The 18,693-nt window shown below is 46.8% G+C and overlaps 1 protein-coding gene across 2 annotated transcripts in view; it reads left to right on the plus strand.

The window, feature by feature from the left end:
- Positions 1-16,869, plus strand: part of SEPTIN8 (septin 8) — a 34,888-nt gene extending 18,019 nt beyond the window's left edge. Inside the window, exons 4-10 of one of the 2 annotated variants that reach the window (XM_063168630.1) lie at positions 589-775; positions 6,203-6,364; positions 7,738-7,834; positions 8,098-8,266; positions 8,517-8,649; positions 9,307-9,497; positions 15,829-16,869. In XM_063168630.1, the coding sequence (XP_063024700.1) occupies positions 589-775; positions 6,203-6,364; positions 7,738-7,834; positions 8,098-8,266; positions 8,517-8,649; positions 9,307-9,497; positions 15,829-15,883 (994 nt within the window). In that variant the 3' untranslated portion in view covers positions 15,884-16,869. Of the gene's footprint in view, positions 1-588; positions 776-6,202; positions 6,365-7,737; positions 7,835-8,097; positions 8,267-8,516; positions 8,650-9,306; positions 9,498-11,363; positions 14,214-15,828 lie in introns of those variants that run through there. The other variant, XM_063168631.1, reaches the window with a different exon arrangement.
- The last annotated feature ends 1,824 nt before the right edge of the window (positions 16,870-18,693 follow it).

The raw sequence follows: 18,693 nt of genomic DNA on the forward strand, positions 1-18,693 counted from the left end.
AGTTCCCCTCGCAGCGCTGCAGGAGTGTCTGTGTCTCCGGTAAAGGAGTCGCTGCCTGTAGGGGTTCTGGGGACAAAGGGTAGAGGGTGAACAGCCAGAAAGAGAGGTCACAGGAGGTCTTTGCAGCAGAGATTGCTGTCCTCCAGGAGTGTGAGCTGTTAACCAGCTGTCCTCAGAGCAGGGTCAGGAATTATCTGTTCTGAACTGGTCTCATTTAACTACACAGACATCTTGTTCAAGCCCCAGATAAAGGCTTTCTGGGATCCCAAGGTGTCTCCTTGGTCATGTTACATTGCTGCACACAGATGGCTGAGCCCTGAAATGTGGGCAAAGTTTGATATGGGGAAGTAGTCATCTTTCTGTGCTCCACTGTCCTTAGACCTTGCAGTGCAGCCTCAAGAATCTCCAGCAAACTTTGGATTATAAGGTCTGTGTGCAAACCCCAAACTTTCCCATTGCAAAGCTGAATTGTTTGAGTCTTATAACTTGTTTTTAGAGATACCATGGAACATCTAAGAGAATTCCTTCAGCCTTTAGGCAGTTTAGATTTGTGCTGCAGTGGCTGGTTTGCTAATGGGCTGGTTTTAGTTACAGGCCAATCGTTGAGTACATTGATACGCAGTTTGAAAACTATTTGCAAGAGGAGCTGAAAATCCGCCGGTCTCTGTTCGACTACCACGACACGAGGATCCACGTCTGCCTCTACTTCATCACCCCCACCGGGCACTCGCTCAAGTCCTTGGACCTGGTGACAATGAAGAAGCTGGATAGCAAGGTAGGGCCTTGGAGACTGCAGTCCCTCTTGCTGGAATGCTTCTGTTGGTGCTGATTGTCCCGTGGAAGGTTTTGTCCCTTCTGTGCAGTGCTGGACTCCTTCCTGCGTGGCAGCTGAGCTATTCTTAGGACTCTGGTTGTGATCTGTCTGGCCTGGGGGTTGCTGAGGTCCTGTGCTTGTTTTCTCACTGACTTTCCTGAAGAATGTCAGGGAAAGCCTGTTTTCCTGTTGGTTGTGTAAATTCCAGTGTCCCTCTACTGTAAGAATCTCACCCAGATGAGCTGATATTTATCAGAGCCATCAGCTGCAGCTCCATTGGGTGTGCAGGTGAGAATGCTTTCCAGCTCCAGCAGCTAGATTGTGGAGTCCCCTTTGCTGTCCTGACCTGTCAGCAGGGACAGAGGGGTTGAGATCCCCCAAAACTGCAGTTGTTCTAAGGTGGTGCTGAAGAGACAAGGGCTGAGAGAAGTGTTGGCTGTGTGTGCTGGTGCACAGGGAGTGTGTGAGCTGTCACTGCTGGCAGTGCCACGTGATCTGGCTAGGAGATCACAGTATCTTCTATGGTGAGGAATTCCCAATGTCATAGGAATCCTAAAAATGGATGATGAGAGGGTCTGCTGGGGTTCTTTCTTTGTGCATAAGCTGTTCTGCCTTAGGGGGCAGGGTGTTACCTAACCAACAGCTTGCTTATGTTCCTGCAGCTGGGAACAAGTTTCTGACATGGTTTTGGGTGTTCCAGCTGGCTTGCAGGGAGCTGCAGGAGGCTTCAAAGGTCACTAGTGGCAGCAGAATCTCTTCTTTTCTTCTCAATGGTTTCCTGTCTCTCAGAGTATTGTTTTAGCAGCAGGGTGGTTCCTTTGAGGTGGCAGGTGCTGTTCAGCCTGCAGAGGGACAGGCATGGGACCCTGCAGGACCTGGGGATCCCCTGGATTACTGAGGGAGCATTCTCTGGCTGTTGTTCACGTGCAGCTCTGTTAGACTTTGCTGCTGGGTTGAGTTCCCCTGTGCAGTCCCTGCTGCTTGCCCTTGCCACCCTGGGCTCAGGGCCTGCTTTTCCTTGGCCCCAGCCCAGAGCAGGCACTGGCTTCCTGTTGCAGTGGGCTGTTTGTGGCTTTGGCTGTTACACTGATTTCATCAGGAATCTGAAAACTTTCCCTTAATAAACTTTTGTCTCTTGGTACAGTGCCAGCATTACATATTCCCAGAAATATTTTTGGAGGAAAGCTTTTGCGCTGTTCCCCTTGGTGCTGGTAGTCCCACAAAGCCTTTCTCCCTTTTCCTTCTCATTCCCTACTTTTCACATGTCCCTCTGGTTTCCTTTAATGTGGTCCTTTGGTAGTACCAAAATAAATCCTTTGTGCTTGTGCACAGATGAAAACTTTGTGCGCAGGCAAACTTTTTATATTTCCGAACTTCCACTTTAATAGCCCTCTCTGGAGTCATTTTACGCCTTTGTTCTCATCTCCCTTCTTGCCACAGCATGAGAACATCCTGGATTTCATGCTGTGGTGGCCTCACACAAGTGGGCACATGGAAATGAATAAGCAAGTGGAGCCCATTGATATTTTCTGGGCATCAGGGATTTATGTTGCATTTCTGCAGTGGTGTCATCCCAGGACATGGGAGCGCTTCCCAGGCACTCCCTGAGGGGTTGTGCAGTGCTGTGCCCCTTTCCCACTGTAGATGAACCATTTGTGCTGGGTGAAGGGGGTGTCAGCAGAGCCCAGGCAGTTCTGCCCTCTCAGTGGGAGCAGAGGTGATGTGCACTGGCTCCTGTCTGCTGCTGTGTGAGCACACTGGTGTGGTTATTAATTGTTGTGGTGTTGTGGGTCCCAGGAAGAGGTGAGAGATGAGAATTTGACTCCCAAGTTCTCAGAAGGCTGATTTATTATTTTATGATATTATATTAAAAGAAAATTATATACTAAAACTATACTAAGGAAAAGGAAAGGAGACATCAGAAGGCTCGACAGGAATGAATAATAAAAACTTATGACAGAGAGTCCAACACCTCTGGCTGTGATTGGTCATTAAGTTAAAACAATTCACATAGAACCAATCAAAGATGCACCTATTGGTAAGCAACCAACCACATTCCAAGCAATCAGGTAATTGTTGTTTATATTTCTTTTCTGAGGCTTCTCAGCTTCTCAGGAGAAAAATCCTGACAAAGGGATTTTTCATAAAATATCACAGTGACACACCTGAACCTGCTGTTCCTGAGAGCTTTGTGTGGCCCTTGTTTTACAGTTCAAGAATGGAGCTGTGGAGATGGAAGGTACATCAGAGGCAGTGCTGTGCTCTGCTGCTCAGCCTCTGGACTGGTTTAACAGGGAGTTTGTAGGACTGTGGCTCAGTTCCACCTTTGCTTTAGCCCACAAGTGACATGATGTGTGGATGTGTGGTCCTGGGCAGGCTTTTGGCTCTGTGACAATTTCAATAACCAATCTTGCTTTTAGTGTAAAGTCTACAAAATCCCTTCTGGGTAAAGCTTTGTAAACAAAATCTTCCATTGTGCTGTAAGACAATATCTGTTTGGCTGAGCTCATGGCCAGCTGTTATCTGGGGTATTTAGTTACAGCCAGGGAGCAGAAGCATCTTCACAAGTGGTTGTAGATAGGTGGAATTGGCTGGCTGGCTGCTCGTGGGAAGCACATAGGGCCTGACAGGTGTACACTTTCCACTGGGTTTAACCTGGGAAAAGGAGATAAATCATGGTGCATTTGTATCGGATGAGAATGTGATTTATTGATTTAAAACCCAGCCCTGTCAGGGGAAATGTGCTGCAGTGTGTGCAGCCATAAGGGTCCTGGAGCTCACTGCTTATCCTGGATGGTTTTCAGTCACCATGTGCTGCTTGAGCTGTGGCTGAGTGCCTGCCCTGCGAGAGATGAGACATCCTGGGCAGGTGGGGATGCTTCAGGCAGCCTGTGCCTCAGCTCCTTGGCTTCCAAAGTAGGATTTGCCTCTTGGCTTCACTGCAGCTTCCATTCAGGAACAGTTTGGAGATGAGGAAAAATTCAGCTGTGTTTCACAGGGCAGAAGTGCCTACAGTCCTATTGCATCAGCAAAATTATTTTCTACCAAATGACAAGTTCCTGTAAGTTTTATTTTTGGAGGTGAGAAGCAGCTCTGGTCAGAAAGACTTGAGAAGGAGGTGCATTTTTGTGTGTGCATGGGAGCTCCCTGTCCTGTCTGAAGCACAGACTTCCTCTGGTTATAATTCCAGCTCCAGCAAAGCCCTCCAGGACATGGCCTGACAGACAAGGGCACACTCCACCCCCGTCACACTCAGTGGGGTCACATGCCAGTAGTCAACTGTATGATTTGATTACTAGATCTTCAAATAGAGAATATTACTCTTCCACCATAGATAGAAGAATGTTGTTCTAGGATTTTGCCTTCTACCCAAGATCAACATTATTTGTGTAAAAAGACTGGACAGAGAACCGTCTTGTAGTTCTGGCATTCCTTCTTTCTATTTGGGTTTTAAAACCTGTCCAGGAGAAGAGGTGGCTTTTTTTCTCTAGCTGGATATCTATCAGTTTGTCACCAATCTCTGTGCCACAGGCTTGGCCTGGGCATGGAGGTCAGTGTGTGGAAGGGTCAGACATGCAGTTCAGTAACATCTCATGTCTCACTGGTTTCTTGTTTCCAAACTCTTCCATCCTTTCCCTAAGTTGTGAAGGAATGAACCCATTCTGTACTTAGGACACACTCAAATGCCACATCCATGCCTCCCCAGTATGGATGTGGCTGTTGATTATTGGAAACACAACTTGTAAAACCCCTTTGTGTTGTGAGCTCCGTGTCAGCAGGCGTTCACTGAGTTGCCTTTTTAAAATACAAGAAATCTGGTTGAGGGCACTCCAGCCAGCCTGGTTTGTGATTTGAGTGGTGCTGAGACCACAGTGGTGACCACAGAGCAGAGCATGACTCCTCTGCTGCTAGAAAGCTGCTCCAGGCTCTGCACCCCTGTGTTGCTGTGAGCGGGGCTGAGCTGGAGTCCCTTGGAAAGAGAAGGGGAGGTTGCTTGGGCTGACTGAAAAGGGATGTGAGCCCTGAGCTGACCCTTTTCCTGTGGGAGATGGTGAATCCAAGCCTCCTCAGCTCTTAGCAGGTCAGGGATTCACCCAGCTGTGGTCATGGCCCTTTTACCTTTGCAGTGAGGACATGGACCTGCTGAGCAGGGGAGGGAGCAGCAGGCAGCCTTTTCTGTGTGGGCTCTGCTCCTTGGTGAAAGAGTCCCGGTCAGTGCCTGAGAAAAAGAGGAATTTATTCTCTCAGATATGTTTGCAATGAGTAAATTTAGACTATTTTTATTCAAAGTAAATGCTTTTGTGTTTAGTGAGTGCTAAACCACTAAACAGAGACAGGGAGGGGGAGCAGGGATAACCCAAGAAATGTGGAAAAAACACTGACTTACAAAGAACTTGTGCTGGGAAAGCAAAGCCTTTTATTTTAATGGGCACCCACTGGAGACCAACTGGTTGCTGTGAATTTCAGCTCTGTAGGACAAAAAGCATTGACTGTAGGGAAATGTTAGATGGCAGATCAGACTTTCCCCTTATTTGTCTAAATTCTTGTGTTTCACTGCTGTGAATTTGGCTGCTGTTCAGACAGATGAGTTCTGCTGTTTGTTTAAGCAGTGGTTTCAGTATCACACATGGCTTTTCTGGGCACAGCAGCATTGTCTAGCACAGGTTCCTGTGATAGATCCAGCCTCACTGTACCTCTCTTAAGCATGAGGCCATAATGAATCCCATCACTCCTGATGGATATGGAATGTGGATCTCATTTATTTTTGATCTTGAGCACAGGGAGACCTCCCCACTGTGCAGCTGGTGGGTGGCTTTGAAGCCCAGGTGGATGAAATTGTGTGAGGTATAGTGCTGCTGGCTGATGTGAAACCAAAGCTGAGCAAGAGCAGCATGAAAATAAATAAATCTGCTGTGTGGCACCCTGCCCCTTTCTCCATATAACCCACACAGCACAGCCAGGCTCGTGGAGTCCTTGGGGAGGGTCATCAGCTGCTGTCAGAGCATCTGAGGAGTGCCTGCTCTTTCCACTTGAGCACAAGAAGGCTTCACATCAGCTCAGTGTGTGTTTCACCCTCGTGCTTGTCTTGTAAAACATCCTGTCAGCACAGCCAGGCGGAGGGGTGACAGCTCGGGTGTGACAGCTACACTGTGTACAAAACACAGCCAGAGCAGGGCTTTGATTTGCTCCTTGTGTGGTTTATCTGAAGCTGTGTAGCCAAGTGAGTCCTGGAGAACTCTTCCCTCTAGTGTTGAGCCGAGCTCCTGTGCAAGCAGAGCTCCAGGGTGATTTTGGGAGCTGTAGAACCCCAGTGGGGCAGGATCTGGGTCACCCCTGTGCTCAGCTGCTCACTGGGTGTTGGTCCTTCCTTGCTGCCCTGTGCTCCAGGTGAACATCATCCCCATCATTGCCAAAGCAGACACCATCTCCAAGAGCGAGCTGCACAAATTCAAGATCAAGATCATGAGCGAGCTGGTCAGCAATGGGGTGCAGATCTACCAGTTCCCCACGGACGACGAGGCCGTGGCCGAGATCAACTCTGTGATGAATGTGGGTAACGCTGCCTCTCCCATCCCTGCCCAGATCCTGACCCCTTAAACTGCTGCCCAAAAACACACCTGAAGGGCAATTTCATTGGGAATGTCCAGACACTGAATCTGTTGGAAAGCCCAGTTGTGGGTCTCACAGCTGTTGCATACAGAGTTAATTAAAATGTGGCTTGTGTTTAATCTGGGGGCGCTCTGGAGAAACTTAGCTCTAGAATTTATTTTATTGAATTTTTGAAAAATGCTTTCCTCAAAATTAATTCTGTCTGTCCTTAGGCTGCTTTGCATTTGAGGAAGAAGGAGCTTTGAATAAAATGTGACAGTTAAGATTTACATTAGTCTTTTGACTTGAGGAAGCTGAAAAGAGAAAACCCAATTTAAAGTAAAGAAGAAAAATCTTTAATCTCTATTTTGTCTTTTTTGAAATTCAGAGATCAAATTCAGACCTGACTGAAGCACATGCAAAAACACTTTTAAGCTTCTTGTCTCCCAAATCAGAGTGCAGCTATGGCAGTAGAAACAACTGAAATGTTTCCATGATAATTTTATAAATCTAAAGTAGCTTTTTCATCAAAATAGCCATTTTCCTGCATAGCTGTTTCTGATTAAATGCTTTGTCTTTTCTTTCACCTTTCGCCCATCTTTTTTTTTTTTTTAATTCAATCACCAGTTTATTTCTGGGTGGACTAGGTACATGTTTTCACTCTAATAATACTTTTTTTTGCTGAAATCATGAGAACTTTGGAGGATTCACTTTTGCTTAAATTTTGTGTATTGGGGAGAAAACAGGAGTCATGCTTGTTTGGCTTTTTTTTCCCCCCTTCCTTCCTCCAATGAAAATATTTTTGGCCACTTCCTTATGAGTTCCACACTTCTGGCTCCATTTCTTTTTAAAAAGTGAAGGATTTTGTCAGCCTCACCATGCTGAAGCCCCCAGTCCTGGTTCCTCCCTGTGCCTGCTGCCATGCAGGCTTGGCGAGCAGTGGGGCCATGCTGTATCCTGCACACGTCCCTGCAGTGCCCACACACTCTGTGCTGTGCCAGGGCTCTGTGGGGATGTCCCTGCTTTCAGCAGGGCAGGGAGTGCCCCATTCCTGCTGTGTACAGCCTGGCAGAGGATCACCATGCTGTTCCTACAGTATTCCCCAGCTGGTGCAGCCCAGGCAGCACTGCTGGTAAGCTCTGCTCTGCCCCTCGCCACTCTCTGCAGAGCATCCCAGTTTGTTGTAGACATTGCTCTGAGTGTCAGAAATTGGCAGGTTCACAGAAGGGACTCAGGGAAGCAGCTGCTGTGCCTGGGTGAGGGGGAGCTGAGGGTCAGGCTGATCTCTGGGGGTTACCCCAGGCACTGAGTCCCTGCCCCTGGCTCTGTTTCAGGCTCATCTGCCCTTTGCTGTTGTCGGCAGCACGGAGGAGGTGAAGGTTGGGAACAAGCTGGTGCGAGCTCGGCAGTACCCCTGGGGAGTGGTGCAAGGTGAGGGGCCAAGCCCACCCCAAACCCTCCCAGCCCTGTGACAAGCAGCAGGCATGTCCCCTGCAGCCCTTGTGGGCTGGGCAGTCTTTCCTTTGGGTTGCCATTCCTAGGAATGTCAGCAGGAATCCCTGCATGCAGGGTTGTGCTGTGCCCTGAGCAGGACAGCAGGCTCCTCAGGATGGGAGTATCTGCAGCCAGTCATGAGTGCCTTGTGTTCCCCCACCACACCTGCAGTTTGCTGACCTGTCCCTTCCCTCTGCCAGTGGAGAATGAGAGTCACTGTGACTTTGTGAAGCTGAGGGAGATGCTGATCCGGGTGAACATGGAGGACCTGCGGGAGCAGACCCACACGCGCCACTACGAGCTCTACCGCAGGTGCAAGCTGGAGGAGATGGGCTTCAAGGACACAGATCCAGACAGCCAGCCCTTCAGGTGAGTGGCCTTCACATCTAGCAGCAGTTTAGAGTGAGGGTTTGGTACTGATAGCCCCAAAAAATGGGAGGTTTGTAGGTAGATCTACTGTGCCAGGCTGGGAAATGCCAGCGCTGGGTTGGAGCTTTGCAGCTGATTTGGATGTTCCCTTCCCTGCCTGTTTTTCCAATAGCACAGACAGACATGCATTTCCCCATCACTAACTCATCAGCATCCAGAGAGTCTGGATTTCATTTGCTTTCTTCCCCAGCCTCCAAGAAACATACGAGACCAAAAGGAAAGAGTTCTTGGGTGAGCTCCAGAGGAAAGAGGAAGAAATGAGACAAATGTTTGTTAACAAAGTCAAGGAGACAGAGGCAGAGCTGAAGGAGAAGGAGAGAGAGGTGGGTGTGCCAGAAATTTGCAAGGAACCCAAACTGCAGCCAGCAGGGAATGTGGGTCTGGGCAATGCATGAATCCTGGAAAGCACATTCCAGCAAAGCTCACCAGCCAAAGCACAAACACATCACTGGTGTAGGTGTCTCAGAAACTTGTCCTGTGCCACGTGGAAATGCAGCTCTGCCTGGGGAGTGACAGCCAGTGGCAGGACGTTTAGGTGAGCATCCCTGTCACAGAGATTTCCCTTTTGTGGCTCACTGCACAGCAGAGTAGAGGGGGCAGCTGGGCTGGGGTCTCCAGTCGGAGTGAGTCCAGTGGAGTCCCCAGTGAGGCCTCAGTAAGCAGCTGTGACTGGAATTTAATGGGCCATCCTCAGAAAGAGTGAGGAACAAAAGATCCTGCAATGTCCCCCGCCCCTGTGCAGAGCCAAAATCCCCTGTGCTCATCTCCAGGGCCCATGCTGCCTCTGGCTTGCTGTGTGGTGTCAGGCAGAGCTGAATTTATTGTATCTTCCCTGCTTCTGGTGGCCCTGGGTGCTGCGTTCTGCCAGCAGGTTGGTGCCTGTGGTGGGATTGGTGTGGGAGGTGCGGCAGGGCCCCTGGGGCAGGGAACACAGCCAAAACCAGCTGAATGCCATGCTCAGAGGGTCTGTCTCCTGCCAGCTGCATGAGAAGTTTGAGCACTTAAAAAGGATACACCAGGAAGAGAAGAGGAAGGTGGAGGAGAAGAGGAAGGAGCTGGAGGAGGAGATGAACGCCTTCAACAGGCGGAAAGTGGCAGTGGAAACCTTGCAGTCCCAATCCTTGCAGGCTACCTCACAGCAGCCACTCAAGAAGGACAAAGACAAGAAAAAGTAAGTGTCTGAGCTGGAGTCTTGCTCCTCTGCCACTGGAAAGCTGGGAGTCTGCTCGCATGCTTTAATGTTTGGTCAGTTGTTTAAACATCATACAGAGAAAAGGGGACTTTGGAATCCTAACTCCCATCCTTCTGATTCTTTGCTTAAAGCAGAGGAGAGATGAGCCCCTCCTGTGCCCAAGCACTGCCCAGAGAAGCCTGGGCAGCTGGGGGTGGGAGGGATTTGCAATTTGGGGCCATTCTCTAAAGGCTGATGGGCCCGTGGGTTCACTCTTGCTTCTGTGAGAGCCAACTCAGATTGTGGAATGGGGCTCCAGGGCACAGTTCTGATTACAAGAAAATTCTTTTCCCCTAAAGGCAGAGTTCTTATCTTAGCTTGCTGCACTTTAATTGACATTGCTGAAGCCAGCAGGAACAGGGGTATGTAAATATTGTTGTTCCAGCCACCTGATTGTGTAGTGATAGGCCAGTAATGGGACAAACAGGTTTAAAAAGAATAGAGTTGGGGAGGTTATCCTGCTTCCAATTGAAGCCAGTCTCTAAGGAACCCTGGCTAGGGACCAAAATGGAGCACTGTCATGCAAACTGGTAATTCTGCTACTGCAGCATTTTGTGGTACTTTCCCTTGCATGAAGGAGCTCAAGAGTCAGAACTGCATTCTGTCAAACCCAGAGCAAGCTGGTGGCAAAGGCTCTCTGAGCCTGTTAATGATGGCAAGGAAACAAGACCATGAAGAGCAGCAATACCCAAGGTTGTGCTTGACAGCACAGCATTCAGCTCCTCACTGCTGATGAGATCTTGTGGTCTGTCATTCCCCTGCTGGGAGCTGCAGCACCAGAGGAGCTCATTCTGTGTACTGACATCCCAGCAATTTGTTTCTTCCTGTGGAAGATAACGGGGTAGATTACTTGAGTGTTTGCTTGGAATGTAAATGTGAAAAGTGCTCTCTTCTGCAGGCTGCTCAACATGCTCTGGGTGTGGCCCACCTCACACACAGTGAGTTTTACAAACTCTAAATGGTTTGTAAAATGCTTTGCTGAAAGTAGGGTTTAATCTGAATTAGGAGCTGAATCCTAGGGCTTTCCTGGACCCAGGACTGCCTGGGGAAGGCGAGCACAGTGGTAACTTGTGCAGGTGATGCCAGGGGCAGGCAAGGACTGTGAACATGGGCCAAGAAATGCTGCAGCCTCCCCTCTGCTCCTTCTGGCTGCAGCAGAAAAGGTTTTCCTGCACTTTGCTGGGTGTAGCCCACCTCCAGCTGTTAGTCTGGACTGTTCCTCCTCGGGATAGCAATAGGAACAAGCTGTGGTCAGGAGCAGGGCTGAGAGGCAGCTCAGTGCCATGCAGAGCTCCCAGGGGCACCCACAGCCTGGACTGTGCACTGGGGGACCCCACATGGAGCTGGGGCAGGGGGCTCCTGCTCTGGAGCACAGCTCCACCATCACCAGGATGCTTTTGGATTGGGTTTTTTTTTTTGTTTGTTTGTTTTTGTTTTTGTTTTTGTTTCTGTTCAAATCTGTGAGATAGCTCAAAATGTGGGGTTTTGGGATTTCTGCTCAAGTGAAATACTGAGGAGAGCTTGTTGAGCTCTTGATCATCTCCTGGTTCAAGGCAGCGTCCTTAGTAGCATTAATAAGTAAAAAATTGTGATGGAAAAATTGCAGAAGCTAGGGAAAAGAGAAGTGTTTGTGGTGCTGGGCAGGTTGTGCCAGGCTGCTCTCACCTGAAGCCTTCAGCTGCCCAGCAGTGTTTGTCCTCCTCCTCCTTTTTTTTTGTTTTAACATACTTGGCTACACCTCACTTTTGTTTGATTTTCATAACTTTAATTCATGCTTTTTTTTTTTTTATGTTTTGTTTCTTTCAGTTAATCACACACAGACTTTCAGGCCAAGAGTGGACTTGGTGCTTTCATGTGTTAAGTTGCTTGAGTTTCCCACCCTGAGTGACCCTTCTCATAACATTGTGTGAGTGGACCAAAGTGACAATGAGCATCTCCGGTGGTTGCAGTGTTCCAGCCTGCTGTTTTCTTTTCAGAATTATCAGGAGGTTTGCAGGAAGTAACCTTACATGTACATTTTGTTAAACAAAGCCAACTAATCCCTCAAGTAAGATGTTTTGTTCTAAACCCAGTGATGGAGCAGCTGTGTATGAAGTGACCATGACTGAACTCGTCTTCCCACCAGCTAAATAATTCAATAATTACTTTCTGCATTTTTTTTTTAATTGGCCAAGGGGACTGCTGGAGGCTCATTGACCTCCCCTGTAGGTGCACAGTGAGAGGAGTGGTCTGAAGAATGCTGAAATGTTTGTTTTTCTAACAAAATTCTCAAGTATTTTTTAGAATGGGGGTAAAAACACAACATTTAGGCTTTCTGCAGGAATCTTAGAGTAACCCCTCATTCCAGTAATTCTGTATTAATTCCTGAATTACTCTAAACACTATCTACATCATTTATAATAATATATATATATATATATATATATAAGGAGAGAGAGAGAGAGGTTAATAAAATTAATGGGACAATGTTTTGAATTTTCTTTACTGCTAAAGTAGAACATTTATAGAGAGGTCTTTCATAAGAGTTTGTTGTACAAAGTGGAACTACAGGATTTGTGTAACATTTCAGTTGTCACTTACCAATGTATTTACTGTTGTGGGGGAACTATTTAAGCCAACATCTTTTTACTCTTTAACCTTAAACCTAATATGTGCCTAATAAGGAGAATCCCCTGCTCTTGAGCTGTGCCCTGTGTTTATGCTGACAGGCTCTGTCCCTCTTAGAAGGTGCTTTTGTGACAACTCCTCATGCCTAGAAATCACAGCCTTGTTTTCCTGGGCAGCTGAGCTTAAAAGAATAGTTAGGATCAATATTAATTTTTTCCACTCAAACCATTTTGTGAATAGGCAGGGCAGTAACTGAACAGAGAGTTCCTAGCTGTGTTGTCATGGAAAAATAGTTGGATCCAATTCCATCCACCCATCCATCCATCAAAACCTAGGCTAGATGAAAGGAAATATATTAACCCTCACATAGTGTCTTTATAGTTTATAAAAACACTGGCTGGCTAAGTGTTAGTTGTGAGTGTGTGTGTTTTTATTTAGTTATTAATGTTACAGGATTTTTCTGATATGTTTTTTGTTAAAGACTTGTCTTTAAGCTGGCAGCAAATTCCTGATGTGCTGTGCAGAAGGAGATGCAGGGCCTGGTTCTGAGCTGTCACAGGGCAGCATTCTGCTGGATTCTGAGGTTCTTTAGCAGTCATATTCCATTAAAGCAGCTTTTTTTCACCCCCCCCTTTCCAAATACATGCTCAGGTATTAAACTGTTTTCCAATGGACATTGGCCTTTTCTGTGGATATACTGACAGTGCTGCTTCATGCTTGTGGAAAAGAACCTCACAAAGATCTCACTGGTACCTTTTAGAGCAGGCTTTTGTTGAAAGAATAAAAATTCTGCACTTGTTGGGAGTCTGCTGAAAGCTGGACATTTCATTTTTAAGGCTGTGCCTCCAGGTTAGATGTATTTTAAAGAGTAACTATCAAATGTTAGGAAGGTTAGTGTGCTTTTCTCAAACACAAGGAACCCAACCTTCTGTTATATGCAAGAAGACAATTCCACCTCACCTCTGACTACAGACCAATCATGGAGCAAATTATTTTTTTATCGATCTTTTGCTAATGGGAGAAACTGTGGTGCACTAGTTGCCTGAGCAGGCCATGATTTTGGTTCATTGTTTGCCTCCCAAGGCCAGTGCTGGGATGCAGCAGTAACTGGTGGTGCTGGTGTGCACCCAGCTGCCTCACCAGTGTTCCCAGTTCTCTCCTGATCTCGTGCTGCAGCCAGCAACATCTATGCAAACGATTTCTCTCTGCCCTGGCTCGTCAGAGATCAATTATTTTTTCCTAGAACAACAGATAGTTAAAAAATATTATTATAACAAAGAATAAAAATCTTCAAATCCATGGGCATTGTGGAGAAATTTACAAAATTTTCTGAAGAAGACATTCAGAATGTATGTAACAATATTTTCATGATTATTATTATTATTATATTACTTTGATTTTATGTTGTGACAGATATCCCTTGTCCTAGTAGTTCAACATCATAACCTCCCCAGGGAGACTCAGTCATATTTTTTTCCCTTGAGTATTTGTTATTTTCTTTTGACTGAGACAAGATTTAAGTATTGTGGTAGGGTAGTTTTGTGTCTTGTTTTTATTTAACAAATTACAAATATGTTGTGATGCTGATCTCACCCAGTCTGAAGACTTAAAATCTTGTAGGTTAGAAAAAGTGAAAGAAATACCCCTCAGAAGTCATTGAAACCATCCAGCTACATGTCTTTCAGCTGTTTAATATATTTATCTGTAAAAGATTGGTATTAATGGGAAAAGTTATCAATTTTTTTTAATCATTTAAATGTTTATCGTCCTGTATGTTGTCTGCTTTCTAAATTAAACTGTGTTTGGTGGGTCTCTGGGGGGTCATGCCTGGCTCAGGTGTTTGCCCAGGGGTGTGGAGGGGATGTTTGGAGCCATGGAGGCACCTTGGGGACCTGCAGGGGGACAGAGCCCTCTGGGACCTGCTGCATCCCTTTGCTTTGGCATTCCCAGCGTGTTGGGGTTCGTGGTTTGGTTTGGTTTTTTTTCTTTCTTTTCTTTCCACTCACTTTGTACTTTTTTTTCTTTTATTAAATCTCACACGTATTTTGAGTTTTTGTGGTGTCATTTATTTAGTGGTGCATTTTCTGTGCAATCTAGTTATTTTCTGTATTATCTGTCACAACAATAATGTGTCATGATTGCAAGCTCACCAGTCACAGGCTGTCTTTATGACTATTTGGGACATTCAGGAATATAATTAGCTAATTAATTAACAACTAGCTAATCATAGAGTATGTGGAAATGTACTTCCTATGTAATCTGGGGAGAAATTCTTAGACATTAATCCAAAAGCTATCAGTGTTTGGGCAGAAGGAGCTCTGAGGATTGTTGGTACATCTCCTTTGTGAGATCTGGTGGCTGAGCAGGGATGTACCAGCAGCTTTGCTGATTTCATGGTGCCCAAAGGTGATTTAAAGGTAGGGTGAGAAGGGAGCAGAGGTGGAGATGTTTCCTGGGGTGCATCCAAAGCTGTGTTCCTTGTCTGGAGAGGGTCATTATACACTTAGGTCAAGGCCAGAAAACGAGCACAGCTTCAGTTTGGTGCTCTGCTTTCAGAAAGATGTTCAAGCTTTTCCCAAAGGTTTGTTCTCAGTGTCTGGTCTGGGCCATTGCTACATACCAGGTTATATTCACTCAACTTTGGGCCCTTCTGGGGTTTATTTGGTATTGTGCTGAGATCAGTGCTGCACTGCAGGCACTGCCAGTGTGGGGTTTGGCTGGTGCACAGTGTTTGCTGTAGCAGTGCTGCTGGTGGGAGGTTTCTCTGCAGCCCCAGCTTGAGGAACAAAACCAGGCTGATGATCCTGGCTGCCTCTCCAAGCTTTTTAGGAATATGTATCTGGAAACCTTTTAAGCAAAAACTTTAGTAAGGAATTACCAATTGATATCAAGTGGTTTGTATGAAATGCTTACATCCTTCTCCATCCCAATACATTTTAAAGACAGATCTGGGAGACCAGAGAGGAGCACTTGCATTCAGAATTCAGGGAACCAAAGGTGGTGGAACAGCTGGTGCTTTTAAAGGTGGGCCACCTGGTGATTCAGATGATGTGCATTGGCAAGTCTCTTTCCAGAGGAGCAGTGTTAAGAGCATTCATTAATACTTGTGCAAAGCTCCTAGAGATGCTTTGAGGAGGAGGAGAAATGCATAGGTTTGTTAGAGAAGCAGCTCAGCAGAGAGGTAGGTGCTGCCCATGCTTTGCAGTTCCCAAGCCTGGTGGCCAAGGCCCTGAGACATGCTGGCACTTTCCTTCAGGAGACAGCCCCACAAACCCAGCCTTGTCCTTGGCTGTTCCCTCTGGAGAACTCTGCAGCTGTGAGGGATGGAATGGGGCAAGGACCCTGCAAAGCCACTGCTCCATCTGTGTGGGTGGTGGGGGTCTCCATCACCTGGGATTTCTCCTGTTCCACCAGCAGTCCTTTCTCCTGTTCCACCAGCAGTCCTTTCTCCTGTTCCATCACCAGTCTTCTCATTAAAATTTTAAATCAATCCTTTTATTACCAGTTCCAAACAGACGTTGGCAGCTGTGAGAGCTTTTCCAAGTTGCAATGGGTTAAACTCAAATGTCTGTACAATAGATTGGTGCTTTGACCTTTCATGCTGTCTTTACTTAATGTAAATAACTGAAACTTAAACACTGATTTTCTTTTGTTCTTTCTATAGCTTCTTTAGTCTTCCCAGTGCGTACTCCATAACAACAGGAAGATATGTTAATTAGAAGATTTATTAAGGCCAAAACATCTCATGCAGAAGAAATTAATTGGTGCTTACACCTTTAAGCTTTCAATATGTTGCACAGAAGAGAATATGTAGCAAGGACTAAAATTCACCGTGTCTTTTGATGGGGAGAAGTTTGCTTAATCAGGTTTCTTGGTAAAGTTGAAATCCAAGATACTTGCAAAAGGTAAACTGCTAATTACACTGCTGCACGGCTGGCACTAAACCCAGAATGGTTTTGGGGCTCAGCCCAAGGGAGTTAACACTGACTGACTCCAGAGAGGTGAGGGACAAAGCTGGGGTAGTGTGAGGAGCTTCCAGCTTTGCTGCTCGAGCTGCTGCAGTAACAGGGTCCTGCAGGTCCTCTCCTCACTCTGGTTCTGGGGTGTAACTGGGGAACCCGATGTCCCTAACCTGACATCCCTAATCTTTCAGCTGGATTCTCACCTTTCATAACAATAACTCTTCTGTGCAGCTTGCTTCTGTATACTTACAGGTTTTATAACCAAAATGCCCCAACCTTCATCTCTTTGGTTTTCTGAGGGCTGCACTTGGTGCCTCACACCATAACCCTTTCCCCAGAGCTCCCTGCCCACCTCCCCTCTGCTGCTTTGGGCCAGGTGACCCTGCCTGGCCAGTCTGGGCTGTGCTCATCCTGCTGGGATGTGATGGGTGCTAAGGGAGCCATGTTAAAGCACAACTAAATGTTATTTATTAATGGAGGAGAAATGGTTTAAAGCTGGAGACTCAGTGTTCCTGGTGTAAGTTCTGTGTTTGTAACAGACTGACTTCCCCTTACACAAACACTTTTCTTTAAGAAAAGGAAAGGGGAAAAACAAAGTGTGATGTCTGTGCCCCAGTAACTTCACACAGGAACAGGGAGAGGCCCCAGTTTATCTTTGTTTTAAACAACCTTGTAAATGAATCTCAGGAATGACCTGTACCAAAGCTGGGCTTAATAAAAACAAAACTGACTTGTTTAACAAACATCTGTTAAAACCATGGTTTGTGCACCAAGTATAACCAGAACAATGTCCTGTGTCCCTCTGTGATCCCAGTTTCCCCTCATTAACCCCGTTGCCCTCTGATTAAAGTGTGATGTCCCCTGTGCACCCCTGTGTCTTGGCAGCTGCTGTCCCCAGTCTCCCTCCCTTTTCCCCACTGCCCCAGGCTGGCAGGGAGGAGTGGCCCAAAGCCAGTCTTTGGCAGGAGCTTTGAAGAAATCTCACCCTCACCCTGTGCCCCTGCCTGATGCTGGTGGTGTGACCACAGTGGGACAAAGGCTGAGAATCAGTGTGGTTGTGTGTGACAGGAGCCCCGAGGCTCCCATGGAGGACTTTGTGTCCCTGTAACCCCCCGAGAGACAGAGAGGCTGCTGTAGAGGCTCTGAGGGTGTGGGACAAGTGACAGTCTCTAAACCCTCTGGATGCCCTTAGCCTGACTCAGAGCTGGGAAATTGCAGCTGTACCAGGTATGTGGCCTGAACAGGACTGAACTGGACACGAGGAGAAGCTGTGGAGGATGCTGCCACTTGCAGGCAGTAGGAATGAAACCCATGACAAACATTTTCACCCCATGCTCGTCACTCCTGCTGTCCCTGCTGCCACAGTGGGCAGGGATGAGGCCCCACTGGTGCCAGGGGAAGTGGGACCAGATGGGCAGCGCCAGTGTGACACAGCTGGGTCCTGGGCCATGAATTCAGAGCTGGAAGGCTGCTTAGGAGGGCTCTGTCTGTCTTCCCTGCATGGACTGGGACAGCTGATGCTGTGTGTGACCATCAGCTGAGCCATTGTACAGCTTTTCTGTTGCTTTGAGGACTCTCTAAACTTGCTTGTGTTCTCTTTTGAGGCAGCCACTCTAATTCCTTTGGCAAAGCTTTCATCCAGCTTGGAGCTTTTGTCAGGTTAGATTCCCAGCAGGATAAGTGAATTGGAAATAGAAGCTTTTTGTTCTTTTTCCAAATTGCTCAGATTTGATTAAGTTCTGTTTGTCATGACCATAGTTAGGTCACCAGGGGGATTCCAGTTGCATGTCTTGCTGAGGAGGAATGGGAGGGGGCTCTGAGACCTGCCAGAAGTTAATGCATCTCTCCATCTCTGCACTTTTCTGCCTTCCTAAAGAATTGAACTGTAAGTACTGCTCAAATTCAATTTAACACAGCAAAGTCAATTAGCAGGAGAAAAAAAAAACAATAACTGTATTGCTGCAATGCCACAAATGAGGTATAACTATTGCATTACTCTTCCCTTTGCAGTTTTCTTGTCTCTTGGTCAGTTCTCTGACCGCAGGAGTTTATTTATTTGTGCAGCATTTCTCCTAGGTCATCACACACCCTCCACAATTAGTGCCCCTGAGTCAGGTTTCTTGTCAGAAACCCCCAGTGAGTGCTGTCTTGAAATGGGGCAGCTCCCTCCTCACCTGCAGTGGCTCCTGGGTGACTCCATGAGCTGTGACATGGTTCCTTTAGCTGGGGTTATGAATGCGGGCATTTTGGTGGGTGGGAGGATCTGAAATGCTTTGCTGTTTCTGTAGGTGGTTTAAAACAGCCACAGAAAACAGTTCTGTGGATGTTTACCATAGGGGATTTCAGGTGTAATTGCAGCTTTGTTTACAAGGTGGTGGTAGCTTCAGGCATCTGGAAATCTGGTCTGAATTGAGGCAACAACAAGAGGAGTCTGGGTTTGAGAAATATGCCTCACCTGGGCTGAGATCCCCCAAGGGAAGGGACCTTACCAGGTCAGAGCTCTTTGAAAATACTTTATAAGCATTCTCTTTAGTTCTTCTGGGAGTGAATATTGCCCAAAACAACAA

The sequence above is a fragment of the Melospiza melodia genome, chromosome 14 (assembly GCF_035770615.1).
Source record: "Melospiza melodia melodia isolate bMelMel2 chromosome 14, bMelMel2.pri, whole genome shotgun sequence".
NCBI classification, from domain to species: Eukaryota; Metazoa; Chordata; class Aves; order Passeriformes; family Passerellidae; genus Melospiza; species Melospiza melodia.